This window comes from Ranitomeya variabilis, chromosome 7 (assembly GCF_051348905.1).
Source record: "Ranitomeya variabilis isolate aRanVar5 chromosome 7, aRanVar5.hap1, whole genome shotgun sequence".
NCBI classification, from domain to species: Eukaryota; Metazoa; Chordata; class Amphibia; order Anura; family Dendrobatidae; genus Ranitomeya; species Ranitomeya variabilis.
The window spans coordinates 11,613,984-11,633,173 of NC_135238.1; the positions used below are offsets into that span (position 1 = coordinate 11,613,984).

The 19,190-nt window shown below is 45.4% G+C and overlaps 2 protein-coding genes across 4 annotated transcripts in view; both read right to left on the reverse strand.

Moving 5' to 3' along the window:
- Positions 1-7,147, reverse strand: part of LOC143785299 (E3 ubiquitin/ISG15 ligase TRIM25-like) — a 59,901-nt gene extending 52,754 nt beyond the window's left edge. Inside the window, exon 1 of one of the 3 annotated variants that reach the window (XM_077274053.1) lies at positions 6,871-7,147. In XM_077274053.1, the coding sequence (XP_077130168.1) occupies positions 6,871-6,888 (18 nt within the window). In that variant the 5' untranslated portion in view covers positions 6,889-7,147. The remainder of the gene's footprint in view (positions 1-6,870) is intronic. The other 2 variants (XM_077274051.1, XM_077274050.1) reach the window with 2 other exon arrangements.
- A 2,414-nt stretch (positions 7,148-9,561) lies between these two features.
- LOC143785301 (E3 ubiquitin/ISG15 ligase TRIM25-like) lies at positions 9,562-11,360 on the reverse strand. The gene has a single exon (XM_077274055.1). The coding sequence runs from the start codon at positions 11,261-11,263 to the stop codon at positions 9,686-9,688; it is 1,578 nt and encodes a 525-aa protein (XP_077130170.1). The 5' UTR covers positions 11,264-11,360; the 3' UTR covers positions 9,562-9,685.
- Positions 11,361-19,190: the final 7,830 nt, after the last annotated feature.

Genomic DNA, 19,190 nt, shown 5'->3' on the forward strand with positions numbered 1-19,190 from the left:
TACCACATTGAGCATGGAGAAAAGAAAGACCAAAGGACTGTCTGAGGACTTGAGAAACCAAATTGTGAGGAAGCATGAACAATCTCAAGGCTACAAGTCCATCTCCAAAGACCTGAATGTTCCTGTGTCTACCGTGCGCAGCGTCATCAAGAAGTGTAAAGCCCATGGCACTGTGGCTAACCTCCCTAGATGTGGACGGAAAAGAAAAATTGACAAGAGATTTCAACACAAGATTGTGCGGATGTTGGATAAAGAACCTCAACTAACATCCAAACTAGTTCAAGCTGCCCTGCAGTCCGAGGGTACAACAGTGTCAACCCGTACTATCCGTCGGCGTCTGAATGAAAAGGGACTGTATGGTAGGAGACCCAGGAAGACCCCACTTCTTACCCCGAGACATAAAAAAAGCCAGGCTGGAGTTTGCCAAAATTTACCCGAGAAAGCCTAAAATGTTTTGGAAGAATGTTCTCTGGTCAGATGAGACAAAAGTAGAGCTTTTTGGGCAAAGGCATCAACATGGAGTTTACAGGAGAAAAAAAAGAGGCATTCAAAGAAAAGAACACGGTCCCTACAGTCAAACATGGCGGAGGTTCCCTGATGTTTTGGGGTGGCTTTGCTGCCTCTGGCACTGGACTGCTTGACCGTGTGCATGGCATTATGAAGTCTGAAGACTACCAACAAATTCTGCAGCATAATGTAGGGCCCAGTGTGAGAAAGCTGGGTCTCCCTCAGAGGTCATGGATCTTCTAGCAGGACAATGACCCAAAACACACTTCAAAAAGCACTAGAAAATGGTTTGAGAGAAAGCACTGGAGACTTCTAAGGTGGCCATCAATGAGTCCAGACCTGAATCCCATAGAACACCTGTGGAGAGATCTAAAAATGGCAGTTTGGAGAAGGCACCCTTCAAATATCAGGGACCTGGAGCAGTTTGCCAAAGAAGAATGGTCTAAAATTCCAGCAGAGCATTGTAAGAATCTCATTTGTGGTTACCTGAAGCGGTTGGTCGCAGTTATTTTGGCTAAAGGTTGTGCAACCAAATATTAGGCTAAGGGTGCCAATACTTTTGTCTGGCCCATTTTTGGAGTTTTGTGTGAAATGATCAATGTTTTGCTTTTTGCTTCATTCTCTTTTGTGTTTTTTCATTTAAGACAAATTAAATGAAGATTATAATACCAAAGAATTTGTGTTTGCAATCATTTTCAGGAAGAAACTGAGTATTATCTGACAATTGCAGGGGTGTGAATACTTTTGGCCATGACTGTAGCTGGTCAGAGGGGCTACAGGGATAACAGTCCTGTGTCTGTCTGATTCTAGTCACTCGTCTCGGTCCTGCTGTGGCTGCTCATGTGGTGGCGGTGACTGGATGTTCCATACTTCCATACAACCGCTGCACGATCAGCTCTATCTTCACCTACTGTATCCTCACCCATCCCTTGTAGATTGTGAGCCCTCGCGGGCAGGGTCCTCTCTCCTCCTGTACCAGTTATGACTTGTATTGTTCAAGATTATTGTACTTGTTTTTATTATGTATACCCCTCCTCACTTGTAAAGCGCCATGGAATAAATGGCGCTATAACAATAAATAATAATAATAATAATAATTACTTCTCTCCCTAACAGCGTTATGGACAGTGCTCCCACTACTACCACCATGTCAGCATCTTCTATCACTACATGTGATCTTGTCGGTGTGTGTCAATTCTCTCTACTACCTAAAGTCACATCATAAAGCACAGAACACTGGAGGTGACTGTAGTGATTAGTTGATTTTGGGCTCTTTCTTCAACAATGGGGATTAGCTTTTCTGAAATGTGTGAAACTGTAAATTCTTTCTTAAAATATCAGCTCTGAAAGGCTACCTCAAACAGACGGGGCTTTAATAGATCCCTGAAGAACCAAGGTTAAAATCCTTTAAAAACTAAACAGGAGGAATCTGGACTTACTGCAGGGTCCCCTGGTTGTATCCAGGACGTAGCTGCTGGCTAGAGAAGCGAGACAGAGGCAAGAGTAATCTAACTAGTCAGGTCAGTAACGGAAGGGACAGAACCAGAGACAGAATCAGGAGACATAACAGATCAGGGTACAAACCACAAGCAAAGTGTAAGAGTCAGAGTAATCAAGGCACAGGATATCTGCCAACTTTCAGTATCTTTTCAGCCTAGGCCCTATGACAGGCCGGAACGGCTGAAGTCCATTATAGAGACGTGGCCAGTGAGTATCTCACAGCCCACCAAAGAGATAATTGCCACACTATAACGCATGGTGACCAGAAGTGAAGGGTTCTGCCCTGTAGCATCCCAGTTGTTCTCTTTGCACATGAGAGTCATTGGAAATGTCCTGCGTTCCTAAGAGTAGAAGGCCCTGTATTGACCAGAATCTCAAGAGTTGTCTAAAGACAACCGAGGAGTTTGTGTGTCCCCTACCCTGTTTTGTTTTGCGCATCCCCCTCCTGGATTGAAGGACTAAACTGTAAAAAGTGTCCGAAACCCTTGTGGCCCCTATGGATTGTGTGCACTGCCCCATGCACTGTGTCTCATTTCCCCCCATGGGCTCTGCCAAAATTCCATCCATGAACTCTCCCCCCCCCCCCTTCCAAGTACTGATGAGCTGCACTGCACTTCTTAAAAGGGGTTATGGTCTGCAAAAGTGGGAGAAGACGGATGATCTGAGGATTGAACCTGGTCAGGACTGTATAAACTGTCGAAGCTGTTAGGTTGGCCAATGGGCCGTTGTTTGCCAAAAGATGGACACTGTCGGGGTCCTCATGGCAGAGGGACCAGGGTCATGCAGACTCGTATACAAGTCGGACGGCCTGATGTACCTGTCAGGTTAAAAGGGAGAAGGACTATACCCATGGACTGTTGGGTACCTACTGTTTTTGTGTGGGCCTAAAGGCCAGCGTAAAAAAAAAAAAAAAAAAATTGCTACAGGGTCCCAACCGAGTGAGACCAGGTACAGTACTGATCGGGATGAGTGTCAAGGACACATTTCTTCCTAGGAAGGAAGAAAGAAAAAGGTTTATTTAAAGTGTAACTTTACGTGTAAGTGATGGCATTGGTGTCTTTTAGGTTCGCGATGGTCAAGAACGACCATCATGTTTAATGAGGGGAGGTATGTAAGGATGTGGACTGCCCTGTCCCTGAGGACAGCGTGGAATTATAAGAATTCTGTTTGGTTTTTCTGCGTTTTATTGTGAAATGTGTAATGCGAACAGTGTCATGCGGATTTTGGTAATGTAACTAATGTATAATGTTATAAAATGTACTGGTGCTGCTGTATAGCTACTGTAAGGGAAATGTCTATTGTGAGAAACATGCACTCAGCTCAGGTGTAGAAAGCATATAGTTTAGAGTTTTGGACAGAGCAAATTAGACAATAATGGCCATTGTAGAGTGTAATATGCTTAGTGCATTTTGTAAGAAGATAGTGACTATAGTTAAGAAGGTGAAAGGGTAACATTGCCCAACAACAAGATTGCTGGGGCAGACACAGTAAAGATCATTAAAATGATTGATCCAGCCCGAGGTGGGAGGGGTTAGTTACAGTAAAAGACAACCACTTCTTGGTTTTAATCAGTTAGTGAAGGAGTTCATGAGAGACAGTTGCTAGGGCGAGTCCAAGGTGTAGTGGGCTGGAGCACGGCGTGGGCAAAGACGTTCTGGTGTTTTGAGGTTACACAAAACTCTCTATGGACATTCCTGCAACATCCAGAGTCCAAGGCTCGAATCTGTGGCTATGGAGAGCGCCGACAACCCTTCCGTACAGTGGAAGATGGGTGTGGAACCGTGTGAGGGAAACGTTGCAGAATTCTGGCATACTGCGGAGGCGGATTGGGAAACCCTGTGCCTGACAGAAGGATCAAGTGTAGGGGAGGAAGCAAGTGGCGGAGGGTGCAGTGCCCAATGTTAAAGATGGCCGTACTTCCGTATGGTAAAGGCGAACATGTTCAAATGAACCGCGTGTCCCCTATTGAATGTGTGGCTGTTCCTGGATCCAGGATCATGGAGACAGTGGAGGACGTGGGCAAATTCATTTTTCTATATACAGCAATGCTCCAGTGTAGAAAGTGATCAGACAATTGCTAAGAATAAAATATATATATATATATACACACACATACATATACACACATTCTAATCACTCTTTACCCCATAAAAAAGGTTTTTAGTATAGGAGGAAAAAACAAGCATAAAAATGAAAATTTGTGAGCAAGCTACCCAAGTGCAGTTAGGTACCAAAATAAGGATGGGATTGGTGGGAGGCACGATGATTTGTTATTATGGGGGTCCTGAAATTTCTGATGGCGGTCCTACATGCTGGTAATCCCACCTGTTTTCAACCTCAGAGACCGCATATATGTTGGGACGGTTTACAAAAAAAAAAAAAAAAAAAATTGAGAGTCCCAGAAAATACGGGACAGTTGGCATCTATGCATTTCAGATGATCGCAGCTTCAAGTCCCCTAAGGGGACTATAAAAACATTGAAAACTAAGAAAAAATAAAGTTTTTACACAACATGGAAAAAAAAAAAAAAAAAAAAAACAACAAACAAAAACCCTCCCCTGCCTTCATTGGAAAAAAAAAAAAAAAAAAAAAAAGATACATTTATGGTATTACCACGTTCAGAAAAGTCAGATCTATTAAAACATAAAAATAATAGTCCTGATCAGTAAATACCAGAAACGAAAAACAATTACATTTTTTGGTCTCCGAAATTGCACATAAAATGCAAAATTGTATAAATAAAAACAATCATCAAACCCTGCAAAAAAAAACAAAACCTCCAGAGACCCAAGAAAGAAATCATGGAAATGGCGACAACCCAAAAAATGGTTCCAAACTTCTGATCATTTTTCTTACCACTAAAATATTACGAACAACCTCGTCATGTTTGGTTACAGCTCAGCAGACAGTATCACACAGGAGAGGATTAGATACACGGCTCAGCAGTCAGTATCACACAGGAGAGGATTAGATACACGGCTCAGCAGACAGTATCACACAGGAGAGGATTAGATACACAGCTCAGCAGTCAGTATCACAGAGGAGAGGATTAGATACACGGCTCAGCAGACAGTATCACACAGGAGAGGATTAGATACACGGCTCAGCAGACAGTATCACACAGAATAGGATTAGATACACGGCTCAGCAGACAGTATCACACAGGAGAGGATTAGATACACGGCTCAGCAGACAGTATCACACAGGAGAGGATTAGATACACGGCTCAGCAGACAGTATCACACAGGAGAGGATTAGATACACGGCTCAGCAGTCAGTATCACACAGGAGAGGATTAGATACAGCTCAGCAGTCAGTATCACACAGGAGAGGATTAAATACACAGCTCAGGACACAGTATCACAGGAGAGGATTAGATACACGGCTCAGCAGTCAGTATCACACAGGAGAGGATTAGATACACGGCTCAGCAGTCAATCACACAGGAGAGGATTGGATACACGGCTCAGCAGTCAATCACACAGGAGAGGATTGGATACACGGCTCAGCAGTCAGTATCACACAGGAGAGGATTGGATACACGGCTCAGCAGTCAATCACACAGGAGAGGATTGGATACACGGCTCAGCAGTCAGTATCACACAGGAGAGGATTAGATACACAGCTCAGGACACAGTATCACACAGGAGAGGATTAGATACACGGCTCAGCAGTCAGTATCACACAGGAGAGGATTAGATACACAGCTCAGCAGTCAGTATCACAGGAGAGGATTAGATACACGGCTCAGCAGACAGTATCACACAGGAGAGGATTAGATACACGGCTCAGCAGACAGTATCACACGATAGGATTAGATACACGGCTCAGCAGACAGTATCACACAGGAGAGGATTAGATACACAGCTCAGCAGACAGTATCACACAGGAGAGTATTAGATACACAGCTCAGCAGTCAGTATCACACAGGAGAGGATTAGATACACAGCTCAGCAGTCAGTATCACACAGGAGAGGATTAGATACACGGCTCAGCAGTCAGTATCACACAGGAGAGGATTAGATACACGGCTCAGCAGTCAGTATCACACAGGAGAGGATTAGATACACGGCTCAGCAGTCAGTATCACACAGGAGAGGATTAGATACACGGCTCAGCAGTCAGTATCACACAGGATAGGATTAGATACACAGCTCAGCAGACAGTATCACACAGGATAGGATTAGATACACGGCTCAGCAGACAGTATCACACAGGATAGGATTAGATACACAGCTCAGCAGACAGTATCACACAGGATAGGATTAGATACACGGCTCAGCAGTCAGTATCACACAGGAGAGGATTAGATACACAGCTCAGCAGTCAGTATCACACAGGATAGGATTAGATACACGGCTCAGCAGTCAGTATCACACAGGAGAGGATTAGATACACGGCTCAGCAGTCAGTATCACACAGGAGAGGATTAGATACACGGCTCAGCAGTCAGTATCACACAGGATAGGATTAGATACACAGCTCAGCAGACAGTATCACACAGGATAGGATTAGATACACGGCTCAGCAGTCAGTATCACACAGGAGAGGATTAGATACACGGCTCAGCAGTCAGTATCACACAGGAGAGGATTAGATACACGGCTCAGCAGACAGCATCACACAGTAGAGGATTAGATACACGGCTCAGCAGTCAGTATCACACAGGAGAGGATTAGATACACGGCTCAGCAGTCAGTATCACACAGGAGAGGATTAGATACACGGCTCAGCAGTCAGTATCACACAGGAGAGGATTAGATACACGGCTCAGCAGACAGTATCACACAGGAGAGGATTAGATACACGGCTCAGCAGACAGTATCACACAGATGAGGATTAGATACACGGCTCAGCACTTACCTGCAGGGATTTGGTCATTCCTTGCAGTCAGTAGAAGCCTCAGGGTCTAATAAAGTTTCCATTGCTCTCACCTGACTGACTGACACTGAGGCATCATGGGACTTGTAGTCCTGAGAGGACTGCACACGTTACATTGTTTTATGTGGTGGTAAAGGACAGGTTTCTGTTACAATCTGCTCCGGGATCAGCGGCTTCTCTGTTCTTGTGAAGTGGTTTTTGCAGCCCTTTGATTGGACAGAGCCGGTTTGGAACAGATTCCATCGGGATCCGCTGCAGAGACCTGATTGATCTCCCACCAGGTGTTTTCTAAAAAACGCTCAAAAGTCCGATCACCTGAGCAGCAAAGAGGCTTCATCATAGAAATTAACTGAACGTGACATTCGGTGGGTTTTAATTAATTTCTCCGTCTTTTTCTATTCTATTTTTCTTTTTTGTGGACTCCCCCAAAAAACTCTGAAACCTCCGCGTGTACATGTCTAATATGTATTGGTCGGATTTTGTTTTGGTGCGTTTTTGACGCTGTGTATTTTTGCTGCCCCTGGGCTGTACAGAAGTCTCTGACCCACTGGGCTTTTAGGGTATGTGTCCACGTTCAGGATTGCATCAGGATTTGGTCAGGATTTTTCATCAGTATTTGTAAGCCAAAACCAGGAGTGGGTGATAAATGCAGAAGTGGAGCAGATGTTTCTGTTATACTTTTCCTCTAATTGTTCCACTCCTGGTTTTGGCTACAAATACTGATGAAAAATCCTGACCAAATCCTGAACGTGGACACATACCCTAATGTTACTCAGTGTAAACTCACCTGTGGCTTCGTCTTCCATACCCACAACATGTTACTTTCCCTCGCCGCTACGCTGAGTTTTCTATGCAGACTCTCCCCATAGATTTCCATTAGATGCTGAAAATCCCCAGAAAAAAAACCACATTAATTTCTAGGCAGTTTCCCGGCAAAATGGCGGCTGACAGTTTCTTGGATTCAAAAAGGCTGAGAAGAGGCTAAAATCATTTCTATTCACCTCTTCTCAGCCTTCACCTTCTCCTTACAGATACTCAAAGTTCTGGTCGAGTCTCCTTCACGGGACCCGTCGGCTCTTCGGAGCCTCCAGCTCTGACTAGGCCTCAGGTCATGATGGGACCTGTGATCTAGGCGGCAACGGACCTGCTGTGACCGACGATACCATCAGACCTGTGAGGACTAAGAGGAGCAGCGCGGAGAAGGTGAGAATTATTATTTTCTCACTTTAGGTTTCTCGTGAACACACTCAGACGGGGGCGACCTCCGTCATGTCAACGCCTTTCATTATGTCAGCCTTATTTTACTTTTATAGATTTACTCCTGATCTAAGATTTCAAAGAATCACCTAGCACAAGGTATAGAAGTAGAGTGGTATGTGGTCATGAGCAGCACCCAGAACTCCTTCTATCCTCTGTTCTGTAGACCACTCGCAACTCCATCTTGGCTTCTTTAACCAAAGACACAGCGAGTTCACCGAGAAGCTTCAATGATAACTGTCCACACGGAAACAGTTCAACCAACGAGACTTTATTGGGACAGATGCCATACAGAAGCCTCCGTACAGAGACATTTAGATCTTACGTTGGGAGCCTTTCTGGATTACACGCTAAACATAAAAGTAAATCACAGTGGTGCGAAAAGGGGCTGATGTCTCCTACAGCTTCACAACCCCCGATCAGTACTAAAATAGGGAACTGATTCACAGCATTTTCTCTGCTCCCCTAGAAGTGCCATAGACATTGGTGGGATCTCAGCTTAAAGGGAACCTGTCACCACGTTTTTGGAAGATGGGATAAAAATAGCGTTAAATAGGGGCAGAGGTGGGCGTTACATTAGTGTGTTTGTTATGCGTTTATTACCCACCTAAGTTGCCGAAATACCTTTGCAAAGTCTCCGTTTTCGCCTGTCAATCAGGCTGGTCTGGTCAGATGGGCGTGGTGTCTTCACCCAGATTTGGCGTAGTTTTCCGTTGGTGGCGTAGTGGTGTGCGCATGCCCAAGGTCCCGAATCCTCTGCCAGGGGATTTCAAAGAGCGCGGTGTCCGTTATTGCATTGGTGATCGGTGGGCGCGGCCATCTTCCTTTGGCCGCGCGTGCGCAGAAGCGGCGCTCTGCTGGCCGCGGCATCAGGAAAATGGCCGCGGGATGCCGCGCGTGCGCAGATGGATATCGCGGCGGCCATTTTCCTGAAGCCGCGGCCAGCAGAGCGCCGCGGCCAGCAGAGCGCCGCTTCTGCGCACGCGCGGCCAAAGGAAGATGGCCGCGCCCACCGATCACCAATGCAATAACGGACACCGCGCTCTTTGAAATCCCCTGGCAGAGGATTCGGGACCTTGGGCATGCGCACACCACTACGCCACCAACGGAAAACTACGCCAAATCTGGGTGAAGACACCACGCCCATGCGACCTGACCAGCCTGATTGACAGGCGAAAACGGAGACTTTGCAAAGGTATTTCGGCAACTTAGGTGGGTAATAAATGCATAACAAACACACTAATGTAACGCCCACCTCTGCCCCTATTTAACGCTATTTTTATCCCATCTTCCAAAAACGTGGTGACAGGTTCCCTTTAAGAGAAATTAACATGTTGTGAATTTTAAAATTGTGACGTCATTCAGCATAAAAAAAATGCACAGTGGGCGGTGGTTCCTTCAGTCTTGGAATTAGAATTAGTGGGGTCCCAGCAGTCTGGAAACATATCACATAGCCGATCAATATACCGCTAGTTAATGAGATGAAAGTAACCCATTAATACTAAACAATCAAAAACTGGGACAATTCATACATTAACATTTAATCTCGGCCTCGGTTTATTGTAACAGAGGCTCTATCATACACATAGAAGATAACATGTAGGGGTTCAGTGAAGGAGGCGGTGAAGGTGTGTAAGTGTCTGATGGGGTCACACAGCTCATAGAAGGACAGACGCCCGGCCTCATAGTCTAAGAAGACCCCAAGTGTTGGACATGTTGGATTTACACGGAGGTCTATTCTAACTGAGTTGTGCCATACTTTATATCTTCCATTATACATAAACAAACACCAAGATTTATTATTATATCCAATACAAGACTGCCGTCCTTCCCTTTCTATACTGAGATAGGACAATCCGATGGCACATCTTCCTATCTGGTTCCATTTTACCTCCAAGAAATGTCGTCCTGAGAAGAGGGAACATCGGCTTAACACCTGAGTATCAGTAATAAATCTTCCTGGTGATTCTGGCTTCTTCTGATCTTTTCCTAAATCTGTTGCGGTTTTCAGATCCTCTGATATCTTCACCCTTCTATGAGCAGTGTCCACATCCAGCAATATGTCTGGGGCATGGACCCCGAGCTCTGATGTTACATTAGTGACAATATCCCTCGTAGATCGGTGTAAGGTCAGTGAGATCAGAACCTCATCCAGATCTTCCTCAGTACTGACCTCTCCACCATCTCCTCCTGTGTCCTCATCACCTCCATGACTACACACTGTAATGTCACTTTCTTGTAAGAGTCTTATTGGGTCAATGACACGACACATCTCCTCCACGTGACGCATCTTCCTGGACAGCTCATCCTCCTGTATTTCCAGCTTCTTGATCAGATCAGATATCTGGGACACAATCTTCTCCTCCTGCCTGGAGACCTCGCTCAGCGCTTTATTTTCTGCCATTTCCAATTTCTTCTTAATGTCCATAAATTTCTTATTGATGTTCTTCCTCTTATTGGAAGCTTTCTCGTGGATCTTTCTCTTACGATCCTGAAGATTCTGGACTTTTGCCTGAATTTCAGCTTTTTGTGGATTTAGTGCATCCAGATATTCCCTCAGTTTCCTAATCTTCTTCTCAGAAGCCTCATCTAGAAGTTCCACCTGGTGTCCTTGGTGTTCACCAACCAGACAGCAAGACGCACACAGACAAGCAGAGTCCTGCAGGCAGTAATATTCCAGAACCTTCTTGTGGTGGGAACATTTTTTGTTACCAAAAGAGTCAGTGGGTTCTGTTAATATATGATCCAATGCCTTGTTGTGGGCTGTCAGGTGGTCGTCACATAGGGAGCTTTCACATTGCAGACATGTTCTTACAGCCGGTACAGGAGACTTTGTACAGTAAGTACAGAAGATTCTGGTCTCCTCCATACCAGGCTGAGTAGATGAGAAATGCTCCACTATATTCTCCAGTTTCCGTTTCTTCTCCAGGGCCGGACGCTTTGGATGTTCTGCTCTGCAGTCAGGACAGGAATACCCTCCAGCCGCCTCCTGTGCATCCAGCACACTCACAATACACGAGCGGCAGAAGTTGTGTCCACATCTCAGGGATACGGGATCTGTATAGAGGCTCAGGCAGATGGAGCAGTTCAGCTCCTTCCTCAGCTCAGCAGACGCCATTGTACTGTAGTGACTGAGAAAGAGCGGGAACTGAAAGTGAAAGAAGACTGAGTTTCTGAGAATAAGCTATTAACCCCTGCAGCTCAGATAATGAGAAAGAAACTAGTTCACAGGTTCTGAGGTTGGATGAGAGTTGTAGTAGTTGTAGTTGCACCATAGACCTGAAGCAGGGCCAGGAAGTGGGGTAGGCTGGGTAGCAAGAGGGGAGCGCACTTTGAGGAGAAAAAAAAAGTTACATTGCTGAATACCTGCGGCTGTCCAGCATTTTCTTGTGACATTCAGCATAGTGACGGCCGGGGCGCAGGCATGGAGTTGAGTGGTGTCAATCATTGGCACCATTCAGCCCTCTCTGCCCTGCACCCCGGCCATCGCTCCTTCCCTACACTCAATTGTCCGGCCAGGACAGGAGCTGTAATCCTCTCCCTGCCCTGCTGGGAACTCCAGCAGAACACAGGTCCCTTCCGGCCTAAATTGTGCTGAAGATGGCGCACACAGGGCACGTTGGACATACCTCCCCACTTTTGAAGAAGGCAAAGAGGGACAAAGTGGCGCGCCGTGGCAAATTTTAGGCCACATCCCTGACCACACACCCATATCCATGCCCCAACTACACATATTTAGCACTGCTGATCACACTATTTCATAAACAATAATTATAAACAGAAAAAAGTATGGCCACACAGTGCTCCATAATGTATAATGACCACACATGATGCTCAATACTGTATAATTATTTTATTATTATTATTATTATTATTCATTTTTATAGCGCCATTTATTCCATGGCGCTTTACATGTAAAACACGGGGCAAATATAGACAAATACATTAAACAGCAAAAACAAGGCACACAGGTACATAAGGAGGGAGGACCCTGCCCGCGAGGGCTCACAGTCTGCAGGGGATGGGTGATGATACACTAGGAGAGGGCAGAGCTGGTTGTGTGGCGGTTCAGTAGGTTCAGGATCACTGCAGGCTGTAGGCTTGTCGGAAGAGGTTGGTCTTCAGGTTCTTTTTGAAGGTTTCTATGGTAGGCGAGAGTCTGATGTGCTGGGGTAGAGAGTTCCAGAGTATGGGGGAAGTACGGGAGAAGTCTTGGATGCGGTTGTGGGAAGAAGAGATGAGAGGGGAGTAGAGAAGGAGATCTTGAGAGGATCGGAGGTTGCGTGTTGGTAGGTACCAGGAGATCATGTCACAGATGTATGGAGGAGATAGGTTGTGGATGGCTTTGTAGGTCATTGTGAGGGTTTTGAACTGGAGTCTCTGGGCGATAGGAAGCCAGTGAAGGGCTTGGCATAGGGGAGAGGCTGGGGAATAGCGGGGAGACAGGTAGATTAGTCGAGCAGCAGAGTGTAGGATGGATTGGAGTGGTGCCAGAGTGCTAGAGGGGAGTCCAGAGAGTAGGAGTTGGAGCATCATGTTGGGGTATAATGGCCCCAACATGATGCTCCATACTGTATAATGGCCACACAGTGCCCCATACTGTATAATGGCCCCACATGATGCTCAATACTGTATAATGGCCCCAACATGATGCTCCATACTGTATAATGGTCACATATGATGCTCAATACTGTATAATGGCCACACATGATGCTCCATACTGTATAATGGCCACACATGATGCTCCATACTGTATAATGGCCACACAGTGCTCCATACTGTATAATGGCCACCCAGTGCTCCATACTGTATAATGGCTACACATGATATCCCATACTGTATAATGGCCACACATGATGCTCCATACTGTATAATGGCCACACATGATGCTGTGCACAGTATAATGGCCACACATGATGATGCCATTGTACAGTTGGGGCTGTAGATGTGTCCCAGCAGCTCTGCTTACAATGCAGGCAAAGATTTCACCACCTGCCGCTGTCCACACTGCTGCATTACAGATCCTGCACATTGCAATATAGCCAGGCTCTGCGAACTCTGCATGCCCTCAGACAACACCACTATCTACTGGCTCCACTCCATAACTGCTGTAGTATATAAAGGATACATATATATATACTGTGCTTATGACTAACAGGCTGGACTGGATTGCTCTAGCTGCTGCCACTACTCCTGGTTATAATGCCTTGTACTGTAAGCACAGCAGGGCCAGCTGCAACACACACACACGTACCTCAGAATGTCCTCTCTTTCTCTCTGAACCACCATTCAGGAAGGAGATACAGAGGGGGCATGGCCTAATACAAGGGGGCGTGCCAGCTGCTTCTCCTGCTGGCTGTGTAGAGTCCTGTACGGGACTGCGGGGCACAGCCTAAAAATCGGGACAGTCCCGCGGTATGAGGGACGGTTGGGAGCTATGACATTGGATAGTGTGATACAGTGATGTCATAGGGCCATCCAGCGTCCACTGCTGTACAGTGACAACAAGATGAGATGGAGGTCACAGTATACAGGGAGCCGGAATTAGGTGACAATAAGCTTTTTTGTCTGATATTTTGCCAATGAATTAGAGACATAAGGCTGGCTATGGGGGACATGAGAGGGGCTGGCTATGGGAACATCAGATTGAGGGGAACATTATACTATATAGGGTGCTGTGGGGGGATCATACTATACAGGGGGCTGTGGGGGACATCACAATGAATACTGGCGGACTGTGGTGGACATCATCCATAGATGTCCATAAATTATGTGTAATCATGAGAAATTACATGTAAAAAGTATTGAACACATGAAGAAAAAGAGGTGCAAAACGCCCTGGAAAGTCCTGGCACCAACTGAAATTCATCATTAATTAGAAAGCAACCCTGCCACTTAGTGACAAATAATATCAGCTGGTTCAACTGATGGTTTATAAAAAGTGTCTTAATGCCAAGGGGCCACACAAGAAACATCTCATGATGGGTAAAACAAGTGAGCTGTCTAAAGACCTTCACAACCTTATTGTTGCAAAACTTACCGATGGCATTTTTTTACAGAAGAATTACTAAACTACTGAAGGTTCCTGTGAGCACTGTTTTGACGATAATTCAGAAGTCGAAAGAACATAATTTCACCATAAATCAGCCACGAGCAGGTGTTCCCTGCAAGATTTCAGACAGAGAGTGAAAAGAATTATCAGAAGAGTTGTCCAAGAGTCAAGAACTACCTGTGGAGAACTACGTAAAGACCTGGAATAAGCAGGTACAATTGTTTAAAAAAAAAACAATAAGTAATGCACTCTATCTCCATTGCTTGTATGCACGCTCACACACAATCTCCATAGCTTGTCTGTACGCTCACCACGCAAGACAAAAGCTTCTTCAAGCGCGTTTAGTTTGCTCAACAACATTTAGACAAGCCTGTGAAATACTGGGAGAATATAGTCTGGTCATATGAGGCCAAAATTGAACTGTTTGGATGTCATAATACACACTATGCTTAAAGGCCAAAAGGCACCACATATCACCCCCAAATCACCATACCAACAGAGAAGTTTGCAGGTACGAACATCATGGTGTAAGGATGTTTTTTAGCATACGGCACTGGCAAACTTCATATAATTGAACGAAAGATAAATGGACAAATGTACAGAGACATTCTTGAGAACAATCTACTGCCATCTACCAGGATGAGCAAGATGAAGGGTGGACATTTCAGCAAGACAATGATCCAAAACACAAAGCCAAGGAAACTCTTAATGAGTTTCAGAGAAAGAAAATAAACCTGCTAGAATGACTGAGCCAATCACTGGATCTGAGTCCTATAGAAAATGTATGGAAGGAACCAAAGCTCAATGTTCATAGAAGGAGCCCACAAAAGCTTTAGGACGTGGAGTGTTTGTGTGGAAGAATGGAACAAAATCACACCTGAGCAATGTCTGTGACTAGTTTCTCCATACAGGAGGAGTCTTGAATCTTCATCACCAACAAAAGCTTTTGTATTTTTGTAAATACCTGCTGTTAACCTCTCTGCTTGTAAGCGGCTCTATTGCTGACCGATCATTCGGCATCGCGCAACCCCAGCTGCAGCCGCTGCTGACATCAGCTTATGTCACGTCAAGTACCATAATGCCTTGTTTCACCAGGGCGTCACCCAGTTGCGCACACGCCTCTGAGTGACTGGGCTGTGGGCAGAGTTTCACCGCCCATCACAGCCCAGTATCCAGCTCGTGCTTTCCCTCTCTCTGCTTTCATTAGTCGCCAGCGCGCGCTGGATACTGGACTGTGAAATGCGGTGAAACTCCGCCCACAACTCAGTCACTCAAGAGGGATCCGCACAACTGGGACGCACCCGGGTAAAGCAAGGCATTCTGGTACTTGACATGACATCAGCGGCGGCTGCCGCTGAGGTCACGTCATGCCAAGTAAGCGGTCAGTGATAGCGCCACTCACAGGCAGAGAGGACAAGAAGAGGTATTTACAAAAAACTTCTATACAAGGATTAAATCAGTAGGGGAATTATAGAATGTAGGGGACAACCTCTTTAATCAAATTTCAGTAAGTGTTTTCAATACTTTTCCTTGTATTATTTCTCATTATTACACTTAATTTATGGACATCTATGGTGAATGCGAGCAGGATAACCAGGTGAGTGTGAGTGAGACAACCAGGTGAGTGTGAGTTGGATAACCAGGTGTTGTGAATTCCGTTCTGGAGCTCCCTCCTGTGGTTGCTAATGGTATTTTTGTGAGTTCTGCCCTTGGGCTCCCTCTGGTGGTTTCGAGTGGAACTGCTGCTCCGTTAGGTAGCTGTAGCAGCTGCCATCACTGATCTCCTTGCCTGGGTTTGTTATTTAAACCTGCTCTGGGCTTTAGTTCATGCCAGCTGTCAATGTCTTAGGTTGGATTTGGTTCTCTCCTTGGATTTCTCATATGGCCTGTCCTTGTCAGCAAAAGATAAGTTCTGCTAGTTCTTGTTCGTCCATTTGCTTTGGACATTATTGCTTTGCAAATATGTCTCTTTTTGTCCACCTTGTCACTATGTCATATTCAGGCTAGCTGGAAGCTCTGGGAAGCAGATTTGCCCCTCCACACCGTGAGTCGGTGTGGAGTTCATTTTTTGTAAACTCTGCGTGGATTTTTGTAGTTTTTTATACTGACCGCACAGTATCCTTTTCTCTCTGTCTATCAAGTTTAGTATTGGCCTCCTTTGCTGAAAACTGATTTCATTTCTGTGTACGTCATTTCCCTCTTCACTCACAGCCAATATTTGTGGGGGGCTGTCTTTCCTTTTGGGGTTTTCTCTGAGGCAAGATAGCTTTCTATTTCCTTCTTTAGGGGTAGTTAATTCTTAGGCTGTGAAGAGGTGTCTAGGGAGAGTCAGGAATATCCCACGGCTATTACTAGTGTTGTTGTTAGGATTAGGGATTGCGGTCAGTAGAGATACCACCTTCTCAGAGCTCGTCCCATGTTGCATTTTAGCCACCAGGTCATATCGGTGTGGCCTCTTAACCACCAGGTCATAACAGTACAGCTGGCCCACAATGTGTTAAATGCATCTCAAAAGAGGGAAAAGAAAGTTCTGAGTCATTTTTTTTTTCCTTTGTAGCTTGTTTTGTCTTTTTTTCCCCCTTAATCTCTGGGTGGTTCAGGATTTTGGTGCTGATATGGAGGTTCAGGGTCTGTCCTTGCGCGTGGATCAACTCGCTGCAAGGGTACAGAGTATCCAAGATTATGTTGTCCAGACTCCGGTATTAGAGCCTAGAATTCCTATTCCTGATTTATTTTCTGGGGATAGATCTAAATTTTTGAATTTTAAAAATAATTGCAGATTGTTTTTTGCTCTGAGACCCCGTTCCTCTGGTGACCCCATTCAGCAGGTGGAGATTGTTATTTCTTTGCTGCGTGGCGACCCGCAGGACTGGGCATTCTCCCTTGAGCCAGGAAATCCTGCATTGCTCAATATTGACGCATTTTTTCAAGCGCTCGGATTGCTGTATGACGAGCCTAATTCTGTGGATCAGGCAGAAAAAACTTTGCTGGCTCTGTGTCAGGGTCGGGAAGCAGCAGAAGTATACTGCCAGAAATTTAGAAAGTGGTCTGTGCTCACAAAATGGAATGAGTATGCCCTGGCAGCGATTTTCAGAAAGGGTCTTTCTGAAGCCCTTAAAGATGTTATGGTGGGGTTTCCCACGCCTGCTGGTCTGAATGAGTCAATGTCTTTGGTCATTCAGATTGATCGGCGCCTGCGCGAGCGCAAGGTTGTGCACCATATGGCAGTGTCCTCTGAGCAGAGTCCTGAGCCTATGCAATGTGATAGGATTTTGACTAGAGCAGAAAGGCAGAAATTCAGACGTCAGAATGGCCTGTGTTTTTACTGTGGTGATTCTGCTCATGCTATTTCTGATTGCCCTAAGCGTACTAAGAGGGTCCCTAGGTCTGTTACCATTAGTACTGTACAGCCTAAATTTCTTTTGTCTGTTACCCTGATTTGCTCATTGTCGTCCTTTTCTGTTATGGCATTTGTGGATTCTGGCACTGCCCTGAACTTAATGGACTTAGAATTTGCCAAGCGCTGTGGTTTTTCCTTGGAGCCTTTGCGGAGCCCTATTCCCCTAAGGGGGATTGATGCTACGCCATTGGCCAAGAATAAACCCCAGTACTGGACACAGTTGACCATGTACATGGCTCCAGCACATCAGGAAAATATTCGCTTTTTGGTGTTGCATAATTTGCATGATGTTGTTGTGCTGGGTTTTCCATGGTTACAGGTACATAATCCAGTGCTGGATTGGAGATCTATGTCTGTAACTGGTTGGGGTTGTCAGGGGATACATAGTGATATTCCTTTGATGTCCATTTCCTCGTCCCCTTCTTCTCATGTTCCTGAGTTTTTGTCGGATTTCCAGGATATATTTGATGAGCCCAAGTCCAGTTCCCTGCCTCCTCATAGAGACTGTGATTGTGCTATTAATTTGATTCCTGGCTGTAAGTTCCCTAAGGGCCGACTTTTCAATCTGTCTGTGCCAGAGCATGCCGCTATGCGGAGTTATGTCAAGGAGTCCTTGGAGAAGGGGCATATTCGCCCGTCTTCGTCACCATTGGGAGCGGGATTTTTTTTTGTTGCCAAGAAGGATGGCTCCTTGAGACCCTGTATAGATTATCGCCTTCTCAATAAGATCACGGTCAAATTCCAGTACCCTTTACCTTTGCTTTCTGATTTGTTTGCTCGGATTAAGGGTGCCAGTTGGTTTACTAAAATCGACCTTCGAGGGGCGTATAATCTCCTGCGTATTAAACAAGGTGATGAATGGAAAACAGCATTTAATACGCCCGAAGGCCATTTTGAATATCTTGTGATGCCATTCGGGCTCTCTAATGCTCCATCGGTATTTCAGTCCTTTATGCATGATATCTTCCGGAATTATCTGGATAAATTCATGATTGTGTATTTGGATGATATTTTGTTTTTTTCCGATGATTGGGAGTCTCATGTGAAGCAGGTTAGGATGGTATTTCAGGTCCTTCGTGCTAATGCGTTGTTTGTGAAAGGGTCTAAGTGCCTCTTTGGAGTTCAGAAAGTTTCTTTTTTGGGTTTCATTTTTTCTCCCTCGGCTATTGAAATGGACCCTGTTAAAGTCCAGGCCATTCATGATTGGACTCAACCCACATCTGTAAAGAGCCTTCAAAAATTTTTGGGCTTTGCTAATTTTTATCGCCGCTTTATTGCTAATTTTTCTAGTGTGGTGAAGCCTCTGACCGATTTGACGAAGAAAGGCGCTGATGTGATGAATTGGTCCTCTGCGGCTGTTGAGGCCTTTCAGGAGCTTAAGCGCCGATTTACTTCTGCCCCTGTCTTGCGTCAGCCGGATGTGTCTCCTTCTTTTCAGGTTGAGGTTGATGCTTCTGAGATTGGGGCAGGGGCTGTTTTGTCTCAGAGAGGTTCTGATGGCTCTGTGATGAAACCATGTGCTTTCTTCTCTAGAAAGTTTTCGCCTGCTGAGCGTAATTATGATGTCGGCAATCGGGAGTTGTTGGCTATGAA

Coding starts and splice junctions, on each gene's coding strand:
- LOC143785301 (XM_077274055.1), bottom strand. CDS start 11,263: ATGGCGTCTGCTGAGCTGAGGAAGGAGCTGAACTGCTCCATCTGCCTG.